At 41.2% G+C, this 23,673-nt stretch overlaps 1 protein-coding gene across 1 annotated transcript in view; it reads right to left on the bottom strand.

Annotated features, from left to right (window-relative positions):
- LOC142657885 (transmembrane protein 132D-like) overlaps window positions 1-17,940 on the bottom strand; it is an 863,822-nt gene extending 845,882 nt beyond the window's left edge. Inside the window, exon 1 of the mRNA XM_075833390.1 lies at window positions 17,361-17,940. Within this exon, the coding sequence (XP_075689505.1) occupies window positions 17,361-17,442 (82 nt within the window). The 5' untranslated portion in view covers window positions 17,443-17,940. The remainder of the gene's footprint in view (window positions 1-17,360) is intronic.
- Window positions 17,941-23,673: the final 5,733 nt, after the last annotated feature.

Genomic DNA, 23,673 nt, shown 5'->3' with positions numbered 1-23,673 from the left:
CTGTAAGGATTCAACAGCATGAAACTGAGCAGGCCCGAGCAGTTGCTTCAGCCGCATCACCTGTGGAACCTAGAGTGAACTTACCTGATTGTTTCGCTGGTGATCTTAAGTCTTTTGCCAATTTTCGGCACAGTTGTAAATTATATTTTAAACTAAGACCTTTCTCCTCTGGAACTGAGAAACAGTGAGTGGGTATCCTTATTTCACTATTGCAGGGTGATCTTTAAACCTGGGCCTTTTCATTGGGACCTGTTGCCCCTGAACTTTTTTCGGTGGAGAGCTTCTTTGCGGCCCTGGGTTTAATTCATGAAGAACCAGATATTACTGCAGTAGCAGAGGCCAAGATGCTATCTCTCCAGCAATGACTGCGTCCTGTCGAGGATTATTGTTCAGAGTTCAGACGATGGTCTACTTCTCAATGGAATGATGCTGCACGTTGTCAATTCCACCGAGGATACCATGACCTTTGTAGTACGTCTGGACACGCGACTACGGGAGCGCAAAAATGAAAAATCAATCAATTATGGCCCTCCGCTTCCCTGCGCTGAGAGCCCTTCTTCTGATGCACAAGAGCCCATGCAGTTGGGATCCACTATGTCCTCTCAGGAATGGAGATTTTTTCGAAGACGCAAGGGACTGTGTTTCTATTGGGGGGCGCTGGTCATATGCTCAGGAACTTTTCCAAATACCCAGAACGTCCAGCTCCGGAAAAACTTCAGAGCCTAGACGGTCCCCGGAAATGCCATCTGGGTAGTCAGGTTTTTCCCACATTTTCTAAAAAAGTTATTTTGCCAGTTGATTTGGGTTTTGATAATATTTTTGTTTCTGGACAAGCTTTTGTAGATTGTGGATCTGCGGTGAATTTCTTAGATTTTCAGGTTGCTAAAAAACTAGCTAGCCCTCTTGCTCAGTTGAGTACCCCAGTCAAAGTTTCTATCGATAATACTCCTCTCGCTCAGGGGTCAGTCAAGTTCTCTACCCCATCTGTTACATTGAAAGTGGGTACTTTACATACTGAACAAATCTCTTTCTTCATTTTAGAAAATTTGCCCTCCGAAATAATATTGGGTATACCATGGTTACAAACACATAATCCAGTTATTGATTGGGTGAAAGCAGATTTGATGTTGTGATTCTTGCATGTCTTTGTCTACTGCTAATGTCTCTTGCAACGCACCATTATTGCCTGAGTTTGTTCAAGATTTTGAGGATGTCTTTTCTGAAGTCCGTTGTGAATCTCCCCCTCTCATAAACCATACTCCTCCCTAATGCTAAGCTGCCCACGGGGCGGTTGTATAATCTTTCTGCTACATAAAGACAGGCCATGAAGGATTATATTAATGACAGTCTCCGTAAGGGTCATATTCATCCGCCTACGTCTCCGGTGCGAGCTGTTTTTTCTTTGTTGAAAAGAAAGATGGCGGTTTAAGACCCTGTATCGACTATCGTAAATTAAATAATATTACAGTTAAGAATCAATATCCTCTTCTACTCATCCTGGACCTGTTTAATCAGACGTCAGGAGCCAAGTGGTTCTCTAAACTCTATATTTACACGGGGCCTACAATTTGGTTCGTATCCGCAAAGGGAATGAGTGGAAGACCACATTTAATACTCCTGATGGTCATTATGAGTATTTGGTCCTGCCTTTTGGTTTAAGTAATGCTACTGCAGTTTTTCAAAACCTAGTTGATGATATTTTCAGAAATTTTATTGGACGCTTTGTGGTAATGTATCTGGACGATATTCTTGTTTTTTCTTAGGATTGGTCCTCTCATATACAGCATTTTAAGGTCCGTCCTTCAAGTACTGAGAGAAAATTGTCTTTACGCAAAGTTTGAAAAATGTATTTTCGGAGTTCAGGAAATAAATTTTTTGGGGTATGTGCTGTCTCCTACTGATTTTCGGATGGACTCTGCTAAGGTTCAAGCAATTCTTGATTGGGTGCAATCCACTTCATTAAAGGGTCTGCAGAGGTTTTTGGACATTGCAAATTATTACAGAAAATGTATTTATCACTTCTTGGATTTAAGGTTGTGGTTTTACGTGCACACTCTCTCTTGGCAGACTCCAGCAGTCTTTGGAAAATCACTTAAACTTGCATCTCCATAACAGGTTAGAGGTACAGTACATTTAGTATCTATCTATCTATCTATCTATCTATCTATCTATCTATCTATCTATCTATCTATCTATCTATCTATCTATCTATCTATCTATCTATCTATCTATCTGTCTAATATCCAAACGTATACAACAGTAGGCAGCACTCCAAATAATGGTGAAAAAAGTGAATATCTTTATTCGCCCTGGTGCGGTTTCTGCTCTAACACTGGAGCACTTATCAAGCATCTTGAGAAAGGTTCCAGTGTTAGAGCCAAAACGTCACACAAGGGCAAATGTCGGGAAGGGGATAAGGATGATGGGCAAGCTCCCATTGTAAACTTTCTGAGCTTGGTGGTTTAAGTGGCTTGTGAACTAAGTGGAGTTCTAAAACCGGATTGTGTTGCTGTACTTCTGTATTGTGTTGCTGTATTTCTGTGTTTGAATCTGTTTTGATTGCTAGCAAATAGAAGATAGCAAAAACACACACAATTTTAAAAAAAAAAATTAATTTTTTTTTTCCCCTGCAGATTCGTTCCAGCTGAGCAGCTGACTAGGGGGAAGGGGTTAACTGGACACAGGTGGTATAAATTAGTCAGCAGACCTCATTTTGAGCTTGCTCTTTCTGAGCTTGGTGGTTTAAGTGGCTTGTGAACTAAGTGGAGTTCTAAAACCGGATTGTGTTGCTGTACTTCTGTATTGTGTTGCTGTATTTCTGTGTTTGAATCTGTTTTGATTGCTAGCAAATAGAAGATAGCAAAAACACACACAATTTTAAAAAAAAAAATTAATTTTTTTTTTCCCCTGCAGATTCGTTCCAGCTGAGCAGCTGACTAGGGGGAAGGGGTTAACTGGACATAGGTGGTATAAATTAGTCAGCAGACCTCATTTTGAGCTTGCTCTTTCTGAGCTTGGTGGTTTAAGTGGCTTGTGAACTAAGTGGAGTTCTAAAACCGGAGTTGAAAAGAGGAGTTGAAGCCCCAGTAAGTACTCTTCTTTTCTTTTACTTTGACAATTGTTCGCTGTTTTGGTGTAACTTGGATAATGGATTGCAAGATTGGAGGTTTTCTTCAGTGCACAGTTTGCCATATGTATGCACGACTGGAGCCGGAGTTCCAGGGTGAATATCTCTGTCGCAGATGTGAGCATGTTGGTCACCTGGAAGCTCGTATTAGAGATCTGGAGGAGCAGAATGCAACACTGAGGAGGATAGACAATCTTGAGCTGAGCTTGCTGCTCACAGAGCATGCAGTTAGTGGGTTAGAACTGGAGGGTGAAGACATGGGTGAGCAGGATCAGGTAAGTAGCTGGGTTAATGTAGTTAGGGGCAGTAGAAAGGGGTCAAAGACAAGGAAGGCCGATCCGGTTTCTGGCATTCCAAGCAAAATTGCCAGGTTGGGTGATGATGCGAGGGTGTCAGTCTCAGAAAAGGCAGCCCTAGTGGATACTGATCTCCCTAACAGCCGGGAGAACAGCCCAGCTAGTAGTCGGCGGGATGGTAATGCAGGTAAGCCAAGACAATTGACAGTTGTAGGGGATTCTATAATCAGGAAGACGGATAGAATAATTTGTCGCCAAGACCGCCTCAACCGAATGGTTTGCTGTCTCCCTGGTGCCAGGGTTCGGCATGTGGTGGAACGGGTGGACAAATTGCTGGGAGGGGCTGGTGATGATCCAGCTGTTGTGGTCCATGTCGGTACCAACGACAGAATAAATGGTAGGTGGAGGAGCCTTAAGAATAATTTTAAAGAACTAGGCTACAAGCTGAAGGGAAGGACCTCCAAGGTTGTATTCTCAGGAATACTGCCTGTGCCATGCGCATCACATGAAAGACAGCAGGAGCTCAGGGAGTTAAATGCATGGCTTAAGTCTTGGTGTAGAGGAGAAGGATTTGGGTTCCTAGAACACTGGGCTGACTTTTCATTGGGGTACAAACTGTATTCTGCAGATGATTTGCACCTAAATGGAAGGGGGTCCACTGTGCTGGGGGAGAGAATTCTACCTGGGGTGGCGGAGTGTTTAAACTAGGGCTGAGGAGGGAGGCCAATGTAGGAAATAAAGGGGTAGTTAGGTTAGAGAGGGGTCAGACTATATTGGTGGGGGGAGAAACAGACGGTGGGGAGAGGACTAGGCAACAAGATAAGGAGATCCTTTCGTTACAAAAAAGCGTGGGAAAATAAAAAGGCCCAAATGTCAAATAATCACATTTCTGATAGTGAAAGTGAAACATTTAAAGGCAAGTTAAAGTGTATGTTCACAAATGCCAGAAGTCTAGCAAGCAAAATGGGGGAGCTGGAGGCCTTAATACTGGAAGAAGATATAGATATAGTTGGTGTTGCTGAAACATGGCTGGACTCTTCACATGACTGGGCTGTAAATCTACAGGGTTTTACACTGTTTCGGAAAGACAGGGCAAATAGGAAAGGTGGTGGTGTATGTCTGTATGTGAGAAGCGATATGAAGGTGAGTGTAAATGAGACATTAGAGGGTGAAGACTGTGAGGAGGTTGAAACCTTGTGGGTGGAATTACAAAGGGAAGTAAACACTGAAAAAATTACTTTTGGTGTAATCTATAGACCCCCCCAACATAACTGAAGAGATAGAAGGTCAAATATATAAACAAATGGAGCGGGCTGCACAGGCGGGTACTGTTGTGATAATGGGAGATTTTAATTATCGGGATATTAATTGGTGTCATGGTTCGGCTTCAACTGCAAAGGGGAGACATTTCCTCAACCTGTGGCAGGAAAATTGTATGTGCCAGTTTGTGGAAGACCCGACTAGAGGTGAAGCTCTGTTGGATCTGGTCATTACTAATAATGCAGAGCTTGTTGGGAATGTCAATGTTCGTGAAAACCTTGGTAACAGTGATCATAATATAGTTATATTTTACCTATACTGTAAAAAACAAAGGCATGCTGGGAGGGCAAAAACATTTAATTTTAAGAAAGCCAATTTCCCCAGGATGAGGGCGGCAATTCAGGATATAGACTGGGAAGAACTAATGTCAAATAATGGGACAAATGATAAATGGGAGATTTTCAAATCTACTTTGAGTTATTATAGTGCAAAATGTATTCCTACAGGTAACAAGTATAAACGACTAAAATTAAACCCCACATGGCTTACACCTTCTGTGAAAGGGGCAATACATGACAAAAAAAGGGCATTTAAAAAATACAAATCTGAGGGTACATCTGCAGCCTTTGTAAAATATAAAGAGCTTAATAAAATCTGTAAAAATGTAATAAAATCAGCAAAAATACAAAATGAAAGGCAGGTGGCCAAGGATAGTAAAACAAATCCCAAAAAATTCTTCAAGCATATAAATGCAAAAAAGCCCAGGTCTGAACATGTAGGACCCTTAGATAGTGGTAATGGGGAGTTGGTCACAGGGGATCAAGAGAAGGCAGAGTTACTAAATGGGTTCTTCCACTCTGTATATACAACAGAAGAAAGAGCAGCTGATGTAGCCGGTGCCGATGCTGTTAATATATCAGTTGATATACTGAATTGGATGAATGTAGATATGGTCCAAGCTAAATTAAATAAAATAAATGTACACAAGGCCCCGGGACCAGATGGGTTACACCCTAGAGTTCTTAAAGAGCTTAGTTCAGTTATTTCTGTCCCCCTCTTCATAATATTTAGAGAGTCTCTCATGAGTGGTATAGTGCCAAGGGACTGGCGCAGGGCAAATGTGGTGCCTATTTTCAAAAAGGGCTCTAGGTCTTCGCCGGGTAATTATAGACCAGTAAGCTTAACATCAATTGTGGGGAAAATGTTTGAGGGGCTATTGAGGGACTATATACAGAATTATGTGACAATAAATAGTATTATAAGTGACAGCCAGCACGGTTTTACTAAGGACAGAAGCTGTCAAACCAACCTGATTTGTTTTTATGAAGAGGTAAGCAGAAGCCTAGACAGAGGGGCCGCATGAATTGTGCATGTGCTTTCCACATTTTCACGCATCCATACGACAAATGGTGGAAACCAGCTCAGAAGCTGAGTCAGTGTCACCATCCCCAGGTGTCGGCTGCATGTTATAGCTGACACCCTGGGGTAATGGCGAGGACCAAAGTTTGCTACGAAAAATTAAAAAGTTATGGTTCTTACAACATGGCGACAGAAAAAATACATTCTCTTTACAAAAGTAATTTTAGTGTGCAAAAAGTTGTAAAACATAAAAAAGTGCTATAAATTTGGTATCGCCGGAATCATACTGACCAGCAGAATAAAGTTAACCTGTAATTTATGATGCATGGTAAACGGCATTAAAAAAAACACGTAAAAAACGATGCCAGAATTGCTGGTTTTTGGTCACCTTGCCTCCCAAAAATAGGATAAAAAGTGATCAAAAAGTCACATGTACCCCAAAATGGTACCAATAATAACTACAGCGCGTCAGGAAAAAAAATAAACAGCCCTCATACCACTACGTCTATGAAAAAATAAATTAGTTATGGCTCCAAAAAGTCAGGAAAGAAAAATATGCAGTTTTGCAGGTCCGACGGGGAACATTAGGGAACTAGGAAGGGTAGGACCCAAATATATCTGCTGGAAGCGAGGGTGCCCGTATTATACAAGAACAACACTTTCCCAGCAAAATTCCCCAAACTGCAAAGGTGCGGAGTGTGTACCAAAAGGGGGATAAGTAAGGACATTTATCAGTGCGACACTGGTATGTGCAGAAAGGATTGCATCACAGAGTAACACACATCTATGGATTATTTTACCCCATTATTATACCACCTGACTATGCCCCTGATGTACTCTGCCCAGCTTACATATGCCCCCAGATTATAAACTAAAATACCAGTAAAACTCCAAACAAAACTATTGCCATGCAAATCCACGCTCCAAAAGCCAAATGGTGCTCCCTCCTGAACCCTACAGCGTGCCCAAACAGCAGTTTTCTTCCACATATATTGCATCGCCATACCCAGGAAAACCATTTTAACCATTTTTGGGGTGTGTGTCTCCAGTGGCACAAGCTGGGCATGACATATTTGCCACTGAAATAGCATATCTAGGGAAAAAAAATTAAATTTTTACTTTGCACCTTCCGCAGCGCAATCATTTATGGAAAAGACCTGTGGGGTGAAAATGCTCACTACACCCCTTAATAAATGCCTTGAGGGGGGTAGTCTCCAAAATGGGGGTCACTTCTCAGGGGTTTCTTTTATTATTTCACATCAGAGCCTCTGCAATTGTGAACCAATACTTTGTAAATGACAAAATTAGGCCTCAATTTTGCATGGCACTCTTTCACTCCTGAGTCAGGTCGAATGTCCAGGCCAAAAATGAGGGAAAACAGCTACTGATTTTCAGACGTTTTGTATTCAAACTTGCATTTTTCGCTGCGTTTTTTTACGGCCGTTTTTCTAAAGAGTCAATGAAAAACGGCTCCAAAAACAGCTCAAGAAGTGACATGCACTTCTTTTTCGCCGCCGTTTTTTTACGCGCCCGTTTTTCAAAATGGCCCATCGGACCAGAACGCCGTTTTTCCCATTGAACAGATGTTTGGTGGCGTTCTGCTTCCGATTTCTCGGCCGTTTTTAGGCAGTTTACGGCCCGAAAAATGGCAAAAAATAAGCCGTCTAAAAATACCGTAAGTAGACATATGGGGGATGTTAATTTGCATCTATTTTGTGTGGTATAACTGCCTGTCTTACAAGCAGATACATTTAAATTTAGAAAAATGCTAATTTTTGCAATTTTTCGCTACATTTTGGTGTTTTTCACAATTAAATTGGTGTATTTCGCTACATTTTGGTGTTTTGAATGTATCGAGCAAATTTTGCCAGTAACATAAAGTCCAATGTGTCACGAGAAAACAATCTCAGAATCGCTTGCATAGGTAAAAGCATTCCGAAGTTATTACCACATAAAGTGAAACATGTCAGATTTGAAAAATGAGGCTCTGTCAGGAAGGTCAAGTGGGAAGAGGGAAGGGGTTAAAGTGCTAGTGCACCTGTTCAGGGGAGAAATCAATGGGACATTGCTGTGTTGATGCGAACATGTGCAGAAGAGCGGAAAAATCCACGGCGGCCATGTTACTAGAGGGCAAGTGCTGATACATGAGTGAGGGAGTGCTTATAAGCATCATATCAACACTGACTGACCTCATGAACAGTACACGCCCAATGGCCAGGCTGTGAAGTTAACCCTGTGTGTGCCTGCACAGAGTACAGGGACATGTCTAGAAATATTATACTCAGAGCCTGTGACAGCATAAAATAACATTAAGGGGAGCTATTGGAGTGAGGGAATAATGAAATTAAGGCAATATAGCCATAGAAAATGATAACTATATCAAGCAATGATGAGGATTATTTGAGGCTGTGTGCCACCACGGTGTTGCTGATGTGGTACAAATGCAACTTCAGGAACACGGAGCAGGGACAGGAGCTAGAGGCCACCAGAAGGGGGGGTGAAGCCCAAGCCCAGAGGTGTATACCAGCACTCAGTCCGTGTATATGACACAGATAGGTGCAACGGCACACACCACCGCGGATGTACAGCAAATAACCTGTTAAGTGCGCAACATGGGGCAGCCAGGGTACAAGAGGACAACGCTTGCAACGTGGTAGAATATGGTCATAGAAAGGAGTACACCAAAATAACGATACTTAAAGGGGAGCATTCCAACAAATGGAATAGAGTCTGTGTGCAGGTAACCACGGGTAACGTGGAAACAATACTGTAATAAAGACGTAAAACGAAAGTCACATCAACACACCAAGTGCCGGACAATCTATTTTACTATATAAAGGCAAGGAAAATACAGGCTGGATCACATCTTGTGAGCAGAACCATCATCCGTTCAATAAGTGACTAATTCATTATTCATGGCGATCTATCTATCTATCTATCTATCTATCTATCTATCTATCTATCTATCTATCTATCTATCTATCTATCTATCTATCTATCTATCTATCTATCTATCTATCTATCTATCTATCTATCTATCTATCTATCTATCTATCTATCTATCTATCTATCTATCTATCTATCTTGAAGTTTCTGGGTCCCAAAGCAAAATCTTTACCAAGGCCTCCTATCTACCTTGTGCCATTTATGATGCTGGTGACTTCTATTTGTGGTTGCATCCAGCCATCTATCTGTCTAGATATTAAACTACTATTACATGTGTATAATTTATAACAATTCCAGAACACAGAACCACTTTTCACTGTATGACAAACACACAATAGTTACCATTTGCATCTATATCTGCTGTACATGCACAAGGACAACATCAGCCGCACAGTGTCTGCTTTACAAAATAGAGTTGAACTTTGGATATAGAGGGTAATACAATTTTCTTTTACCTGCTTGTCAGATGTAATTAAAGCTGTGACATTACAAAAGTGATTACTAACCCTTGGATGATCTTTCCGTAATAAATCTGCACCCAAACATGTAATTGGAATATACAAAAGACTGAAATGTCCAAAAGTGCAACAGTTATTTTGTATTACATCTAAAAATATGGAGAAAAAAAAATATGAAAATTTCATGCATTTTTAAACAGAACTTGAGAAAGGAAGACAGCTTTGTTTGAAATACTGTTGGCCAACTAGTAGATTTGCTATGCTCGAAAAGGGGTTGTCCGGTTTCAGCAAACTAATGTTATTTTTTGTATAATTAAAAGGTAAAATTTTCTGTCCATGGTCATGTGATGGACAAACAGGTGCACGGCTCGTGAGGGTATGTTCACACATACAAAAAGAAACGGCTCTAAAATACGGAGCTCTTTTCATGGGAAAACAGCCTCTGATTTTTAGCCGTTTTCAAATCCTCAAACGTTTTTTGATGCATTTTTTTGAGTCGTTTTTGGGGCTGTTTTTCTATTGGCACAATGAAAAACGGCTCCATAAACGGCTCAAGAAGTGACAGGCACTTCCTTTTACGGGACTTTTTTACGCGCCGTTTATTCAAACGGCCATGTAAAAAACGTCCCGTCTGAACGAAACTCCGTTTTTTCCATTGAAATCAATGGGCAGATGTTTGGAGGCGTTCAGCTTCTGTTTTTTCAGGCATTTTTCGAGGAGTTTATGCCCTGAAACATGCCTGAAAACACTGCGTGTGAACATACCCTTACAGTCTCTGTATCAGAGCTGTGTCTTCTAATGATCCCAGCACCTCCTTTTATATATGCAAGTGACAATCAATTCATGTTCCCAACTTCATATTTGGAGTTTAGTACGGCTAGGTATACCTGGGTCAATACAATAAATGTCAGGGCAATTTGGTTTAAGTTCTACAATTCCACTCAGAGATGTTTTATTAGGATTGCTGCTACTATCCTGGTGAATATGGTGATTTGATCGTGGAAATAGTAATGTAGGTCATAATGATTGTATCCATAGGATCAGATTATAATGACCTCTTAAATGTAGGGATTATCTCTACAATATGTTTTGAGAGCGAGATAGAGATTCATGTCAGGTGTTTTTCTGCTCTAAGTGGAGGAGCATGTCCAGTAAGACTTAAAAACCTTTGGTGTCAGAGCATGCCCCCGTTCAAAAGAAGGAGAAATATGTTACATTGTCATTTTAAGTGAGAGTGGGGCTTTTGAGTCCCTTCAGGCACCAGAGTGTAGATGCACCTGCAATCTCTCCCCCCTGTGACTATACCACTGAGAATGTGTTAGATGATGCAGGCGAATATTATGATTCAATCACTTCCCATAAAAATAATTACAATTTATACTAGATGGTATATTCTCTGTTGCAGCAGTACAATAGTAGGCAAATATGACACAATTTGGAAATTTATTAGCCATACACACATTTAAACTGCATATCTGGATAAAAAAAGGTTCTATTTCTATTCTGTATTGAGCAGTTTGGGTACTGTGCTTTTAGTAAAGCTCCTTCCAAAACCTGCTTTGGAAAAATCCTTTATACATAATGTTAATCTGGATTGCAGTGAATCGCACAATCGCCTAGATCAGAATATAAATGTTAATACCCTATTAAATCTAGGTTTGGGTAAATCCACATGTTAGGAAAAAGGAACTTTTTCTTCAATAAATTATTCCTACTTAAGTTTTTCCTGAACAAGAATGTGGGATAAATGATCCTTATTTAAAGTGATGGCTACAAAAACTAATAATGGCAGGAGCGTAATGACAGCCCTAGACAAAGAATAGTGACATCATAAATGCAGGTGTGATGATGTCACTTTAACTAGTCGAGAGTCAAATGCTGTCAGTTGAAAAGAAAGTAGTACACTCCACTGATCAGTAGATCCCTACTCCAAATGATGGCACATTCTCAATCCAGTTTCAGCAATACACAATACATAGCATCTCACACAAACAAACCATGCTGGAAATATTTTTAAAAAATATGTGCATTTATGGGGGATTTTTCTAGGTCTGCCAGTTTCTGTTATATGCATTAGTGCAGTTTTTAGCATGGCTTCCTTGAATGATTGCTAGGAGGCTGGCCAAGCTCACATAGAATAACACCCCTACACTGATATAGCTTGTGACTTGTCGGGATATCCATAGTAGTCTGGAGATCTGGATTCGTCATCTGACCCCTCTCATGTCTGCCAATAAGCAGTGGTTAACTCATATTACGGCTATTGCTTTGCAAATAACAGACAAACAAATTTGTTTGGACTCTGCAATGAATTTCAAAGGGAAATAGATTTTTCTAAAGTTTTTATGTCATCTCATGTTAAAATAGTTGCAGGCTTTGGAAAATCCCATTTTGCTAGAAGGGTCTCTTGATAAGAAGCTGATCAGAGTATGTCCCCATGATGGTACCCTCAGAGTTCAGCTGCAATCAATGGAAGAACTTGGCTGCAAGTGCTTAATTTACCTACAACACCACCACAGGGGGAATTTAGTATTACACAATTCCCGTTGAAATCAATGAGCTGTTTGTGTAATGTACGGAAATGAAAAAAATCTTCAGAGAGAGAAAGATTGTTTGTAGCTGCTCTCTACTCTGGCTCATAGATGAGGACCCTAAATGAAGGACTCCTACTTAATAACTCTCTAATAGGGTATTTGAAAATGGTTTTTCTAAACCAGAAAACCCCTTTAAATGTATTTTTCTCGGCAACTAGCCTCAAAGTTATAATTTCATATAGCAAACATCAATCCAGTCGCAATCTCACTACTATAAATCTAGGCACCATTGCTAGTTTTGTAGTTTATTCCTTTAATTACAACATTTTGACTGAGCAAAACATTTACCTTCTGTTCTTATGAACAAATGATTAAAGGGTTATTCCCAAAATGATAACTTATCACCTATTTACAGGAAAGGTAATTATTTTCTGATCGCGGAGAACCCCTCCGCTGGGACCCCAACGATCATAAGAACCCGCAGATCCTCCTCACTGCTCGACCGCAGGAAGGAGGGGCTTGAATAGAGTGGTGGTCGAGCATGCGCCCACCACTCCCATCACTCAGAATGACGGAACCAGCCGAGTTCTGCACTCAGCTGTTTCCGTCATTCCCATAGGCTTTAAATGGAGCGGCAGCGTGCATACTCGACCGATGCTCTATTAAATGTCCTCCTCACTGCGGTCGAGCAGTGAGAAGGATCTAGGGGTTCGGAACCCCCTTTTCACGATTGGCGGGGGTCTCAGTGGTGGTGCCCCCAGCGATCAGAAAATGATCACCTATCCTGTGGATAGGCGATAACTTATGATTTTGGGAATACCCCCTTTAAGTTGTGAATCATCAACCTTTAGATTGAAGAAAAATGAATACATGACATTTCTTGGAAATAATTTCCTTGTCATTTACTATGCATAGTGTGAGGGGTATTTCCAGCAAATAAACTGATTATTATTGGCTACTCAAAGGACAAATACAACTGACTTCAATGAAGTGATCCACCAGTAAATGCTGTTTATAACTGTAACATTGGTTCTGTCCATTATGCATAAAACAGAGACACTATAGCGAAGTCTATTTTATCTACAATTTCTGTACACTCGAGGGAAATCTGTGGAGCGATTGTCTGTATTGTTCTTCAATGGAATTACTGGCAAGAAGTCAATGAACATGTCTGCCCTTATGATCACCACCAGTCTAAAATATTCCAGTTTGGAGAACCTCCAGAACATTTACATACATATGGGTAAATGATATGAGCAGCTCATCTTATAATACCAAACCTTCGATATAGTATCTCTTTAAGAGTTGATCACTTCAAAAACTTTTCAACTACTTTTACAATCTACTACAACACTGACTAAGGCTGGGTTCACACGTGGCGGAATTTCACTTGAATTCCGCTGCGGACACTCCGCAGCGTTAATCCGCAGCGGAGCCGTTTCTCCATTGACTTCCACTTAAATTTAGAAGTGTTCGTTTAGACGATGCGTAAAATTCCGCTGCGGAGCATAGGCTGCGGAGCGGAATTTGGTGTCCGCAGCATGCTCTGTCTGTTGCGGAGCAGTGGCGGACTGGTTGCGTACTCATGGCGGAATTTCTCCATTGACTTCAATGGAGATTCTAAATTCCGCAATGAAGTCCGCAGCTGTCATGCACATGTTATGTGTGCTGCGGATGCGTCTTGCTTTTTTAACATGACATTTCTTCATTCTGGCTGGACCTATGTATTTCTAGGTCTACAGCCAGACTGAGGAAGTCAATGGGGCTCCCGGAATTACGGGACCGTTGCTAGGAGACGTCAGTAAATAGTCACTGTCCAGGGTGCTGAAAGAGTTAAGCGATCGGCGGTAACTGTTTCTGCACCCTGGACAGTGACTACCGATCCCAATATACAGCAACCTGTAAAAAAATAGAAGTTCATACTTACCGAGAACTCCCTGCTTCTGTCTGCAGTCCAGCTTCCCAGGATGACGTTTCAGTCTAAGTGACGGCTGCAGCCAATCACAGGCTGCAGCGGTCACATGGACTGCCGCGTCATCCAGGGAGGTAGGGCTGGATGCCGAAAGAGGGACGCGTCACCAAGACAACGGCCGGTAAGTATGAAATTCGTTTACTTTCACTAGGGAAAGTGCTGTCCCTTCTCTCTATCCTGCACTGATAGGGAGAAGGGAAGCACTTTTCCCGCAGTCCGCAGCAGCTAGTCCGCATCAATTTACTGCACATTTTGGGCAGATCCGCAGCCGTAATCCGCAACCCGGATTAGGTGCGGCATTGATGCGGACAGTTGCGGAGGAAATCCGCCACATGGGGGCATGCCCTTAGTGTTCTAAAATTGTGCCTAGAGTAAAAAATTATGTTAAGAAACTTTCAGCATATGTGAAAGAAAAGGAAGCTATCAGAGAGAGATTAATATTGTTTGAGAGCTACTCAGTCAACCCTGAGGCAAAGAAAAAATAAAAAGGAAGGTACGTGGTATCATATTTAATACTTAGTATGTAATGTGTGTAATGGTATCAGACATATACACCTATTTTATATCATGAGAATGATTGGAATATGTTATCATACTATTATTATATAAAATATGATGTTCATTCTATCAATAAATCGGTCAATAATGAACACAGAAAATGCATCAGATGAACTTAATATTTAACAAATATTCTGGTACTCCATATGGGGTAATATTACCTGTGCGGGTTGTTGCTATGGGCAGAGTTCTTCTCTATGGAGAATTTCTCAGATCAAAGCTAAATAAGAGTGTATGAGTTTATAAAGGGGCAAACACTTAAGTAACACATATATAGATGAAACATGAATCTAATAAGTGCCGGATCTTTGTGTCTATTGTCAGATTGGGAACTCATGCGATAAGGATGACACTGCATGGGTGTTAGAACATATAAATTGAGTTTTATTGAGGTAATTTGATGGGAAATGGCCTGATGCTTTTTATCTGAGTAATTTATCACTGGAATATGTACAAATCAGCTTCTTTTCCTAGTTCAAGCCCTGTGTGTCACAAGCTGTGGTGACGTTACACAGACTGACATCTAGCACATGAATGGAGGGGGCTATTGATGGAGATAGGAAATTCAAGCTGAATGGAGTAAAAGTGCACCTGAAATCCTGACACCCAGTAAAATAGTCACATGGATGACAGCAGCCCCATGATATATCCCACATAGCAGATCAGTCATCAGGTCACCACAGGCACCACTGTACCTGGACATGGCATCGAGGTCTCATACACTGTCTTCTCTGTTGTCTAGTAACACACAATGTTATTACCTAAATTCCTACAGGTAAATACTAAACTTGCTGTTACAAAGTCACCATGAGAAATGCAAAGCTGCCAAATCCCTCTGTTTACAACAATAATAATAATAATAATAATAATAATAGCAGCAGATTGTTTGTCTTGTGAGTCACTTATCAGTAACCATAATAATAATCATCCTGGAATTGATTGTGAAGCCATGTGCATCCCTTCAAGAGGCTTCCTTTTCATAGACACTAATATCTCACCACTATCACTGCTATTAACAAACAGTGACTGCAACTATATCCTATGTGCAAAGTTATTAAAGAAAATTCAACACTTAGAACACAAAATAATGATATAAGGGCATTTGAGTGAAAATAATGCTATATTAATATACAACTTGTTTATAGATAGATAGATAGATAGATAGATAGATAGATAGATAGATAGATAGATAGATAGATAGATAGATAGATAGATAGATAGATAGATAGATGACAGGTAGATGGATGACAGGTAGATAGATAGATAGATAGATAGATAGATAGATAGATAGATAGATAGATAGATAGATAGATAGATAGATAGATAGATAGATAGATAGATAGATAGATAGCTATGAGATAGATAGATAGATAGATAGATAGATAGATAGATAGATAGATAGATAGATAGATAGATAGATAGATAGATAGATAGATAGATAGATAGATAGATAGCTATGAGATAGATAGATAGATAGCTATGAGATAGATAGATAGATAGATAGATAGATAGATAGATAGATAGATAGATAGATAGATAGATAGATAGATAGATAGATAGATAGATAGATAGATAGATAGATAGATAGATAGATAGATATGACATAGATAGATAGATAGATAGATAGATAGATAGATAGATAGATAGATAGATAGATAGATAGATAGATAGATAGATAGATAGATAGATAGATAGATAGATAGATAGATAGATATGACATAGATAGATAGATAGATAGATATGACATAGATAGATAGATAGATAGATAGATAGATAGATAGATAGATAGATAGATAGATAGATAGATAGATAGATAGATAGATATGACATAGATAGATAGATAGATAGATAGATAGATAGATAGATAGATAGATAGATAGATAGATAGATAGATAGATAGATAGATAGATAGATATGACATAGATAGATAGATAGATAGATAGATAGATAGATAGATAGATAGATAGATAGATAGATAGATAGATAGATAGATAGATAGATAGATAGATAGATAGATATGACATAGATAGATAGATAGATAGATAGATAGATAGATAGATAGATAGATAGATAGATAGATAGATAGATAGATAGATAGATAGATAGATAGATATGAGATAGATAGATTGATAGATAGATAGATATGAGATAGATAGATAGATAGATATGAGATAGATAGATAGATAGATAGATAGATAGATAGATAGATAGATAGATAGATAGATAGATAGATAGATAGATAGATAGATAGATAGATAGATAGATATGAGATAGATAGATAGATAGATAGATAGATAGATAGATAGATAGATAGATAGATAGATAGATAGATAGATAGATAGGTAGATAGATAGATAGATAGATAGATAGATAGATAGATAGATAGATAGATAGATAGATAGGTAGATAGATAGATAGATAGATAGATAGATAGATAGATAGATAGATAGATAGATAGATAGATAGATAGATAGATAGATAGATAGATAGATGATAGATAATCCATCACAATGCAATGATAACTATATAGACAGAGGGGTAGGTAGATAACAGAAGCTAAAATACTAGAATAAAATAGTCTATATTTAGGAATGTGTTCACAGGAATTGCTGACTTTCTACAACTCGTCCTTTCCATCGGGTAGAACAATATTAGCGCGATCTGATTTCCCTAAGTCCCTGCATTGTATTTGTTCATTAAATGGGGATCTGTGCGGCTGTGTACGGTAACCGGTAAGTAATTGCTTAGATGGCTCAGTCTCCTCAGTCCCCTCTGTCCCCATAGCCCACAGTTCCCTCAAATCCATCACTCCTCAGTCCCCTCCGTCTCGTCAGTCCCCTCAGTCCTTACCTCTAGATAAAGCTGCTGCTGCCAGGCTGATGAGGAGGACAGATGAAACCTGCATCATATTCCTTCCAGCAGATCTCTGCATCCTTGGATCCTGTCTCAAGTTTCTGCCCGTGACACTTTAAGGAGATCAGCCAAAGAAATCATTAAAATCCATGTGACCAGTGCAGGCATCAGGTCTGGTGTGTGCTGTGCTGGGGCTCTGCCATCTCCTGTACCCAGGCTGGAGAACTCAACTCCGCAACAACCTGCACATTGAAGACAGATCCGGGAGGCAGAGGAGGCAGCGTGGGGGGATGATGCCGCTGGTTACACTGCTGAGTGCCCGCTCACCATCCTCCCTGGGCAGCACAGGACCAGGAGTGCCACACGCTGAAAGTTTCCTCGCTTGGAGCACAGCCCACCATAAGTCAGGGCAGCCGGATCTGCCCACTGCAGGGGCGGCACTTGGACAGTGACACCGGGGCGGTCCCCTTGGCCAGCTGGCCTGGAGATGGCTCTGAGATTACTGTCCTAACCTAATGGCATTGGCAGTGGAGCTGCTGTGCCCTCAATGCTGAGCCCACCACTCCACTGGCTGCTGCTGGTGTATACATCCTGTTGGGTACGCTCATAAAACACAATATAATCCTTCCTTATCATCTAGCCTGGCCCCTTAATCCCACGTTTAACCCTTGCTGTGCTGGAGACTCGGACTGGCTTGTAGCAGAAGTTCACACTGACCTGTAATTTCTTGTAGGAATGAAAACAATTATTTTTGTTAGAACTATGAATTATAATCATTCAGCTCCAACATGTTCTGCTGTGTTATGTCCCCAGATCAGTCCTTGTCCCCAATGTTATTTCCAGGGCCACTTACAGATGAAGCAGAGATGAATTTGTCATTGAAGTGTTTCTTTTATGGACCGTGAGCACTCATTGAGTTAACCACTTCCTGACTGCTGATGTGCTCAATACCAACATAAAAACAATAACTAAAGGACAACGAAATGTGTTTGTTTTTTTCTATTAAATATATCAATCAATCGTCATAAACATACATAATAAACATAAGAAAATTGTACTGAGGACGCTGCGCTGTCTTTCTTTATAAGGGAGTGTTCACACGGAGACATTTGTAGGCAGAATAAATCTGACGTGCAATCTGCGTTAGAAATGCATGCTTTTTTATGCTCTAGTTAATAAACATGCCGGGTTTGACGCTTTTTCTACGTGTTTTCTAATGTTGATTTTTTTAAATACTCTACCTAAATAAAGGTACCTTTTGGCAACAAGCATGCAGGAATTGTTTGGCAGCGTTTTAAAGCCAACCATTGACTTCAATGGAAAAATTAGGCGCTTTTCCGGGGCGTAAAAAATGCACAGAGAATTGATAGGTTGTGTTCCCACAGTGCAGATTTGCTGCAGACTTTGAATACGTTTTTAAGCCAAAACCAGGAACAGAACCTAAACAGAAGAAATATATGAAGAAAGGCCTTAGGCTGGATTCACACGAGCATGTTCGGTCCGTAAAGGACGGAACGTATTTCGGCCGCAAGTCCCGGACCGAACACACTGCAGGGAGCCGCGCTCCTAGCATCATAGTTATGTACGACGCTAGGAGTCCCTGCCTCGCTGCGGGACAACTGTCCTGTACTGTAATCATGTTTTCAGTACTGGACAGTAGTTCCACGGAGAGGCAGGGACTCCTAGCATCGTACATAACTATGATGCTAGGAGCCCGGCTCCCTGCAGTGTGTTCGGTCCGCGACTTCCGGCCGAAATACGTTCCGTCCATTACGGACCAAACATGCTCGTGTGAATCCAGCCTTACAGGTCTACTCTCCTGGATTCAATTCTGGATTTGGCTTACAAATGCAGGCAAAATCTGCACTGTGGGAATCCAGCCTTATGATGTTTATTTTTACGCAACGCATAATTTATTTACGCCCGTTTACAAGTAAGCATTCCCATTGAAGACAATTAGCAGCTTTAAACTGGTGGGTTTTTTTTCAGGCAGATTTTGTGATATAAAAAACGACAAAATGCGCAACAAAAAAAGCCTGTGTGAACACCAGCTACAACTCCATCCCAATGCCCAGACAGTTCTGCCATGCATCTCTCACTTAGCGATTCCTTATCAGGGAGAGTAGCTAGAACACACATTCTTAAACACATTCTCCCCTGCTCCTACTAAGGGGTTAAATAAGGAGATTGCATTATGAGAGCAGGGACAAGAGGCTCCGCAAGACCCCGGCTTTCCTATATTTGTTACACCGCTCACAGACAATATCCAGACTCTGCCCCTCACAGCCCGTATCACCAACCGAGGACGAGGAAGGCTGTAGGATATTGCAGGAATCCTTGCTGTTAAAGTGGTATTCCCACCATTACATTCATGCTTTATGTTATAGAACTATTGCAAATAATCATGGGGGCCATTGGAAATAATCACCGTAAATGCATTTTTCTTCTGAAAAAAACCTCAAAAATGTATTTTATCCCTTGTTTGTTGGCACATTGTTGCCATTAGTTACCCTATAGTTTCCGTATAGTTCTTTATTGTCCAGGTCGCATCGGCCGCTCCACCTCACATTTTCTTTACATCCAGTAGAGGTGAATTATGGCACTTTTGGAGTTCTGTGCTACACAAGCTTGCTTTACCATAAGTGAGTGAGCAGGGCTGTCTGGGCATTAGACACTTTGAGGGCTGGACTCGTTATCTGCCATTTCTGGCAAATGTCAGCTAGGCTGGTGAAAAATGGGGCAGCCGGCCCTCATAATCCACAAACAGCAGCCTATTTCTCCATTTCCCCCATACAGAGAGCTAGTCCGCAGCACGGCAAACGTCTGTCTGAGACTCTGACAGCCAGCTCTCTCAGTCTCCTCTCCTGTGACAGGAGTTTTGTCACAGGAAACTGAGGGGGGAATTTACTAAGACTGGTGGTTCATACACCCGTCAAAAACAGAGGCCCGATGGAGTAAGATGCGCAATGATTATTAAGAGGTGCACAACTCTTAATAAATTTGTCACATCTTAGCTTGTCCGTTCGCCACAAACTGAAATTTATGGCAGCTATAAACTGGCGTCGATTTCTGCTAGAATTTCTGCCAATTTCTGGCGTAAATGATAGTAAATCTGTTAGGCTGTCCCTGCCCCTTCCCACTAAGTTCTGTCCACTTTGTAGAACTTTTTTTGAGAACACAGGTGTGCGCCAACATTTGCATTTTTCTGCCAGAAAACTGTTGCAAATCGATTAATAAATATAACACTGAGAGAGGAGAGCAGGTCTGCTGTATGGCCGAGGGCGAAGCTAGCTCAGTCTTACACTGACGCTGATGAAAGTTTGAGCCAATCAGAGTCAGTGTTGCCCTCCGACGTGCCGCAGTTGGCGATAGTGGTGATGTCACAGTGACACTGATTCAATAAGCAATAGCGACCTTCACAATGATGCTTATTGGCTTAGTCTCACTGCGACTCATTGTCTAAATACCCACTCTGCAATCCCGCACCAGTCACCGCCCAAAGGGGAACAGGAGGACCATGTGGTCCAGAGTGGAGGTTACTCCGGGCTGCTCCTTCAGGGCAGGGCATTGGTAGGTGAGGTGACCATAACATAGAGTTTCATATGAAAATCATATTTATTATTTTTGAAATAAAATGTAAAAAAATTTGGTGTCCCCTTTCGAGCTTCCCTAAATGCCCCCCCCCCCTGTCCCGCCTATGTACATTTAGGATGAGGCCACTAGTAGTGGACATTGTGCGGTTATGTTTAAAAAATGCAACTACACGCATTTTTACTGCAAATCGCTGTGGCTTTGATAGCTGCTAAGTTGTTAGCCATCCAAAAAAAACTCATGCATATAGCCATATTCTGGCTCTTTCTTGTATGGACACCAATAGAGGTGCCTTGCTGAAACTTCATATGCCTCCAATTTCATACTGAAGCATACAAAAGTTTTTTTTTCTGTTGGATTCTTTGCGTATTTCTATGCTTAATAGGTTCAGATCTAATTATAGGGATTCTCACCTATCGGGAGAATGCAGGTCCCATGACCCATGTTCGCTGATGCATGTCTGTCACTGTCTCGATATAGCTGTGTAGTTATGGAAAGAGCTGAGCACTAGATGCTTGGCTCTTTCCATCACTCCCAGCAGACATACATCGATGAACAGGAGTCACGGCGTCCCCATTCTCCTGGTAGATGAGGGCCCCCGATGTGGATATGCCATAACTGTTTAGAATAGAAGTTCCCCCTTAAATTTTTCTGAGACTTTTTCCAACAAGTGCACCATTGTTTTAAAAAGTAAGTGGGACTTCAAAGTCCAATGTTATGTGAATACAATGCATGTTAATGAGGTTTTATAAAACCCTATTCACACAATCCACCAAAAATCTGTGCCGATATCTTCTGCATTTTTGCTGTGTTTTATTCTATGCAATGCACAGCGTGCAATCTGCAGCAAAACATTCATGTAACATTTCACATACATATCAGCCAGCAGCGGACATTTTCCACTACTTGTCACAGTGCACAGTAATGAAACAGTTCATAAGCATGCAAGTATCTGGCAAATAAATACATACAAAAAAAAAACACCCTGGAACAATAACACCAGCAATATCTGATATCAAAAGGCCTGAGAATTTCCCCCCTCCCCCTTCTAATGAGCTATAAAAACCAGTTCTCAATGGAAAATGATCCATATTGAGCATAAGACTTATATTTTGGAAAACAGAATCACAAATAAATAAAATAGTTCCATCTTTGCGGGGGTTTGAGTAAGATAGCAATTTTGCAGAACAATATAAAAAAAAAAACACAGCAACATTGAAAAGGCAAAAAAAATATCAAAGAGAAAAAAAAGAAAAAATATATTTACGGTCAGAAAGACGAGTAGAAAAGCCACAGGCATAGTATCAGTATGTTAAAATCATTGATTTATTATATTCTAATGTAGAAAATATCCGACATACTTCACAGTGCTCCCAAGGAGGAAAACGGCCCATCACAAGTCACAAACACTATTCAAACACAAATGGGTCACAAATGAATGAGATTCCTTTTTATGGGATCGGATGAGAAGGGGAGACAGGGGAGCAAAGAACACAACCCCCACGAGGCTGAGGGAGAAAATACTGATTGATGATTTTGGAAAAGAACCAACACAAGTACACAAAATTAAAGTGGTGAAGGACAGCAGCTCTTCGCAGAAAGTTGAAGTTTAAAAAATATTTGCCAAAATGAGAATATAGAGGGAGGTATAACTGATTTGTATTTGTCTAAGTCCTGGTTTGGTACAAATTCATTCATTTTGGCTGATGGAAAAAAAAATTAGGCCACAATTTAAAATGTTCAACTGATTTGAGAGAATATGAGGAAATATTGTGTATTGTATATTCTCTGTTATTGTTCTCTACATTTAGTTACTATCAGCAGTGGCGTAACTACCGCGGTAGTAGCCGTAGCGGCTGCTACAGGGCCCGCGGCTTGAGGGGGCCCGTGCCGCCAGCCGACACGCCCCCCATATGCCCGATGGCGCCGCTATCAGCCGTTATGGCTGCTACAGCGGTAGTGCCTCTACTATGGGGCCTGCGCTGCCGAGCCTCCAACAAGTATGGGCCGGGCGACACAGGCCCTCTTATGCCTGTAGGCGTCGCTAGCACCAGAGGGGGCCCCGGTGCTAGCGACAGCCAAATATATGAATCAGTGCTGAATGGCCGGGCATGTTCTGTGCCCAACCATTCAGCGCCTTACAATGACGCTGATTGGCTAGCGGCGCGATGACGTCATCGCGCCGCTTCCATGCTTGGAAGGCGCTGATTGACGGGGCAAGTCATTCTGCCTTGCCAATCAGCGTCATTGGACGACGCTCGTTCAGCTCCAGCAGACCTGCTTAGAAGAGAGCAGATCTGCATTGCCAGTGAACAGCGTGGGAATGGGATGATGTGAGTATGTAACGTTTTGGTTTTTTTTTCTCATAAAACTGTGAGTGGCATTATATATAGTGGGGGCTCTATCTACAGGGGAGTCGTCTATATGTGGGCCACTATATATTGGGAGGTCTATATGTGGGGATGTGGGGCACTAGCTACAGGGGTGGTCTGTATGTGGGGCACAATCTACAGGGGGGTCTATATGTGGGGTTATGGGCCACTATATACAGGGGTGGTCTATATGTGGGGATGTGGGGCACTAGCTACAGAGGCGGTCTGTATGTGGGGATGTGGGGCACAATCTACAGGGGGGTCTATATGTGGGCCACTATCTACAGGGGGGTCTATATGTGGGGACGTGGGGCACTATCTACAGGGGGGTCTATATGTGGGGCACT

The sequence above is a fragment of the Rhinoderma darwinii genome, chromosome 1 (genome assembly GCF_050947455.1).
Source record: "Rhinoderma darwinii isolate aRhiDar2 chromosome 1, aRhiDar2.hap1, whole genome shotgun sequence".
In the NCBI taxonomy this organism is placed as follows: Eukaryota; Metazoa; Chordata; class Amphibia; order Anura; family Rhinodermatidae; genus Rhinoderma; species Rhinoderma darwinii.
Note: the sequence above shows the minus strand (reverse complement) of the source record. Positions and strands in the feature narration are given on the sequence as shown.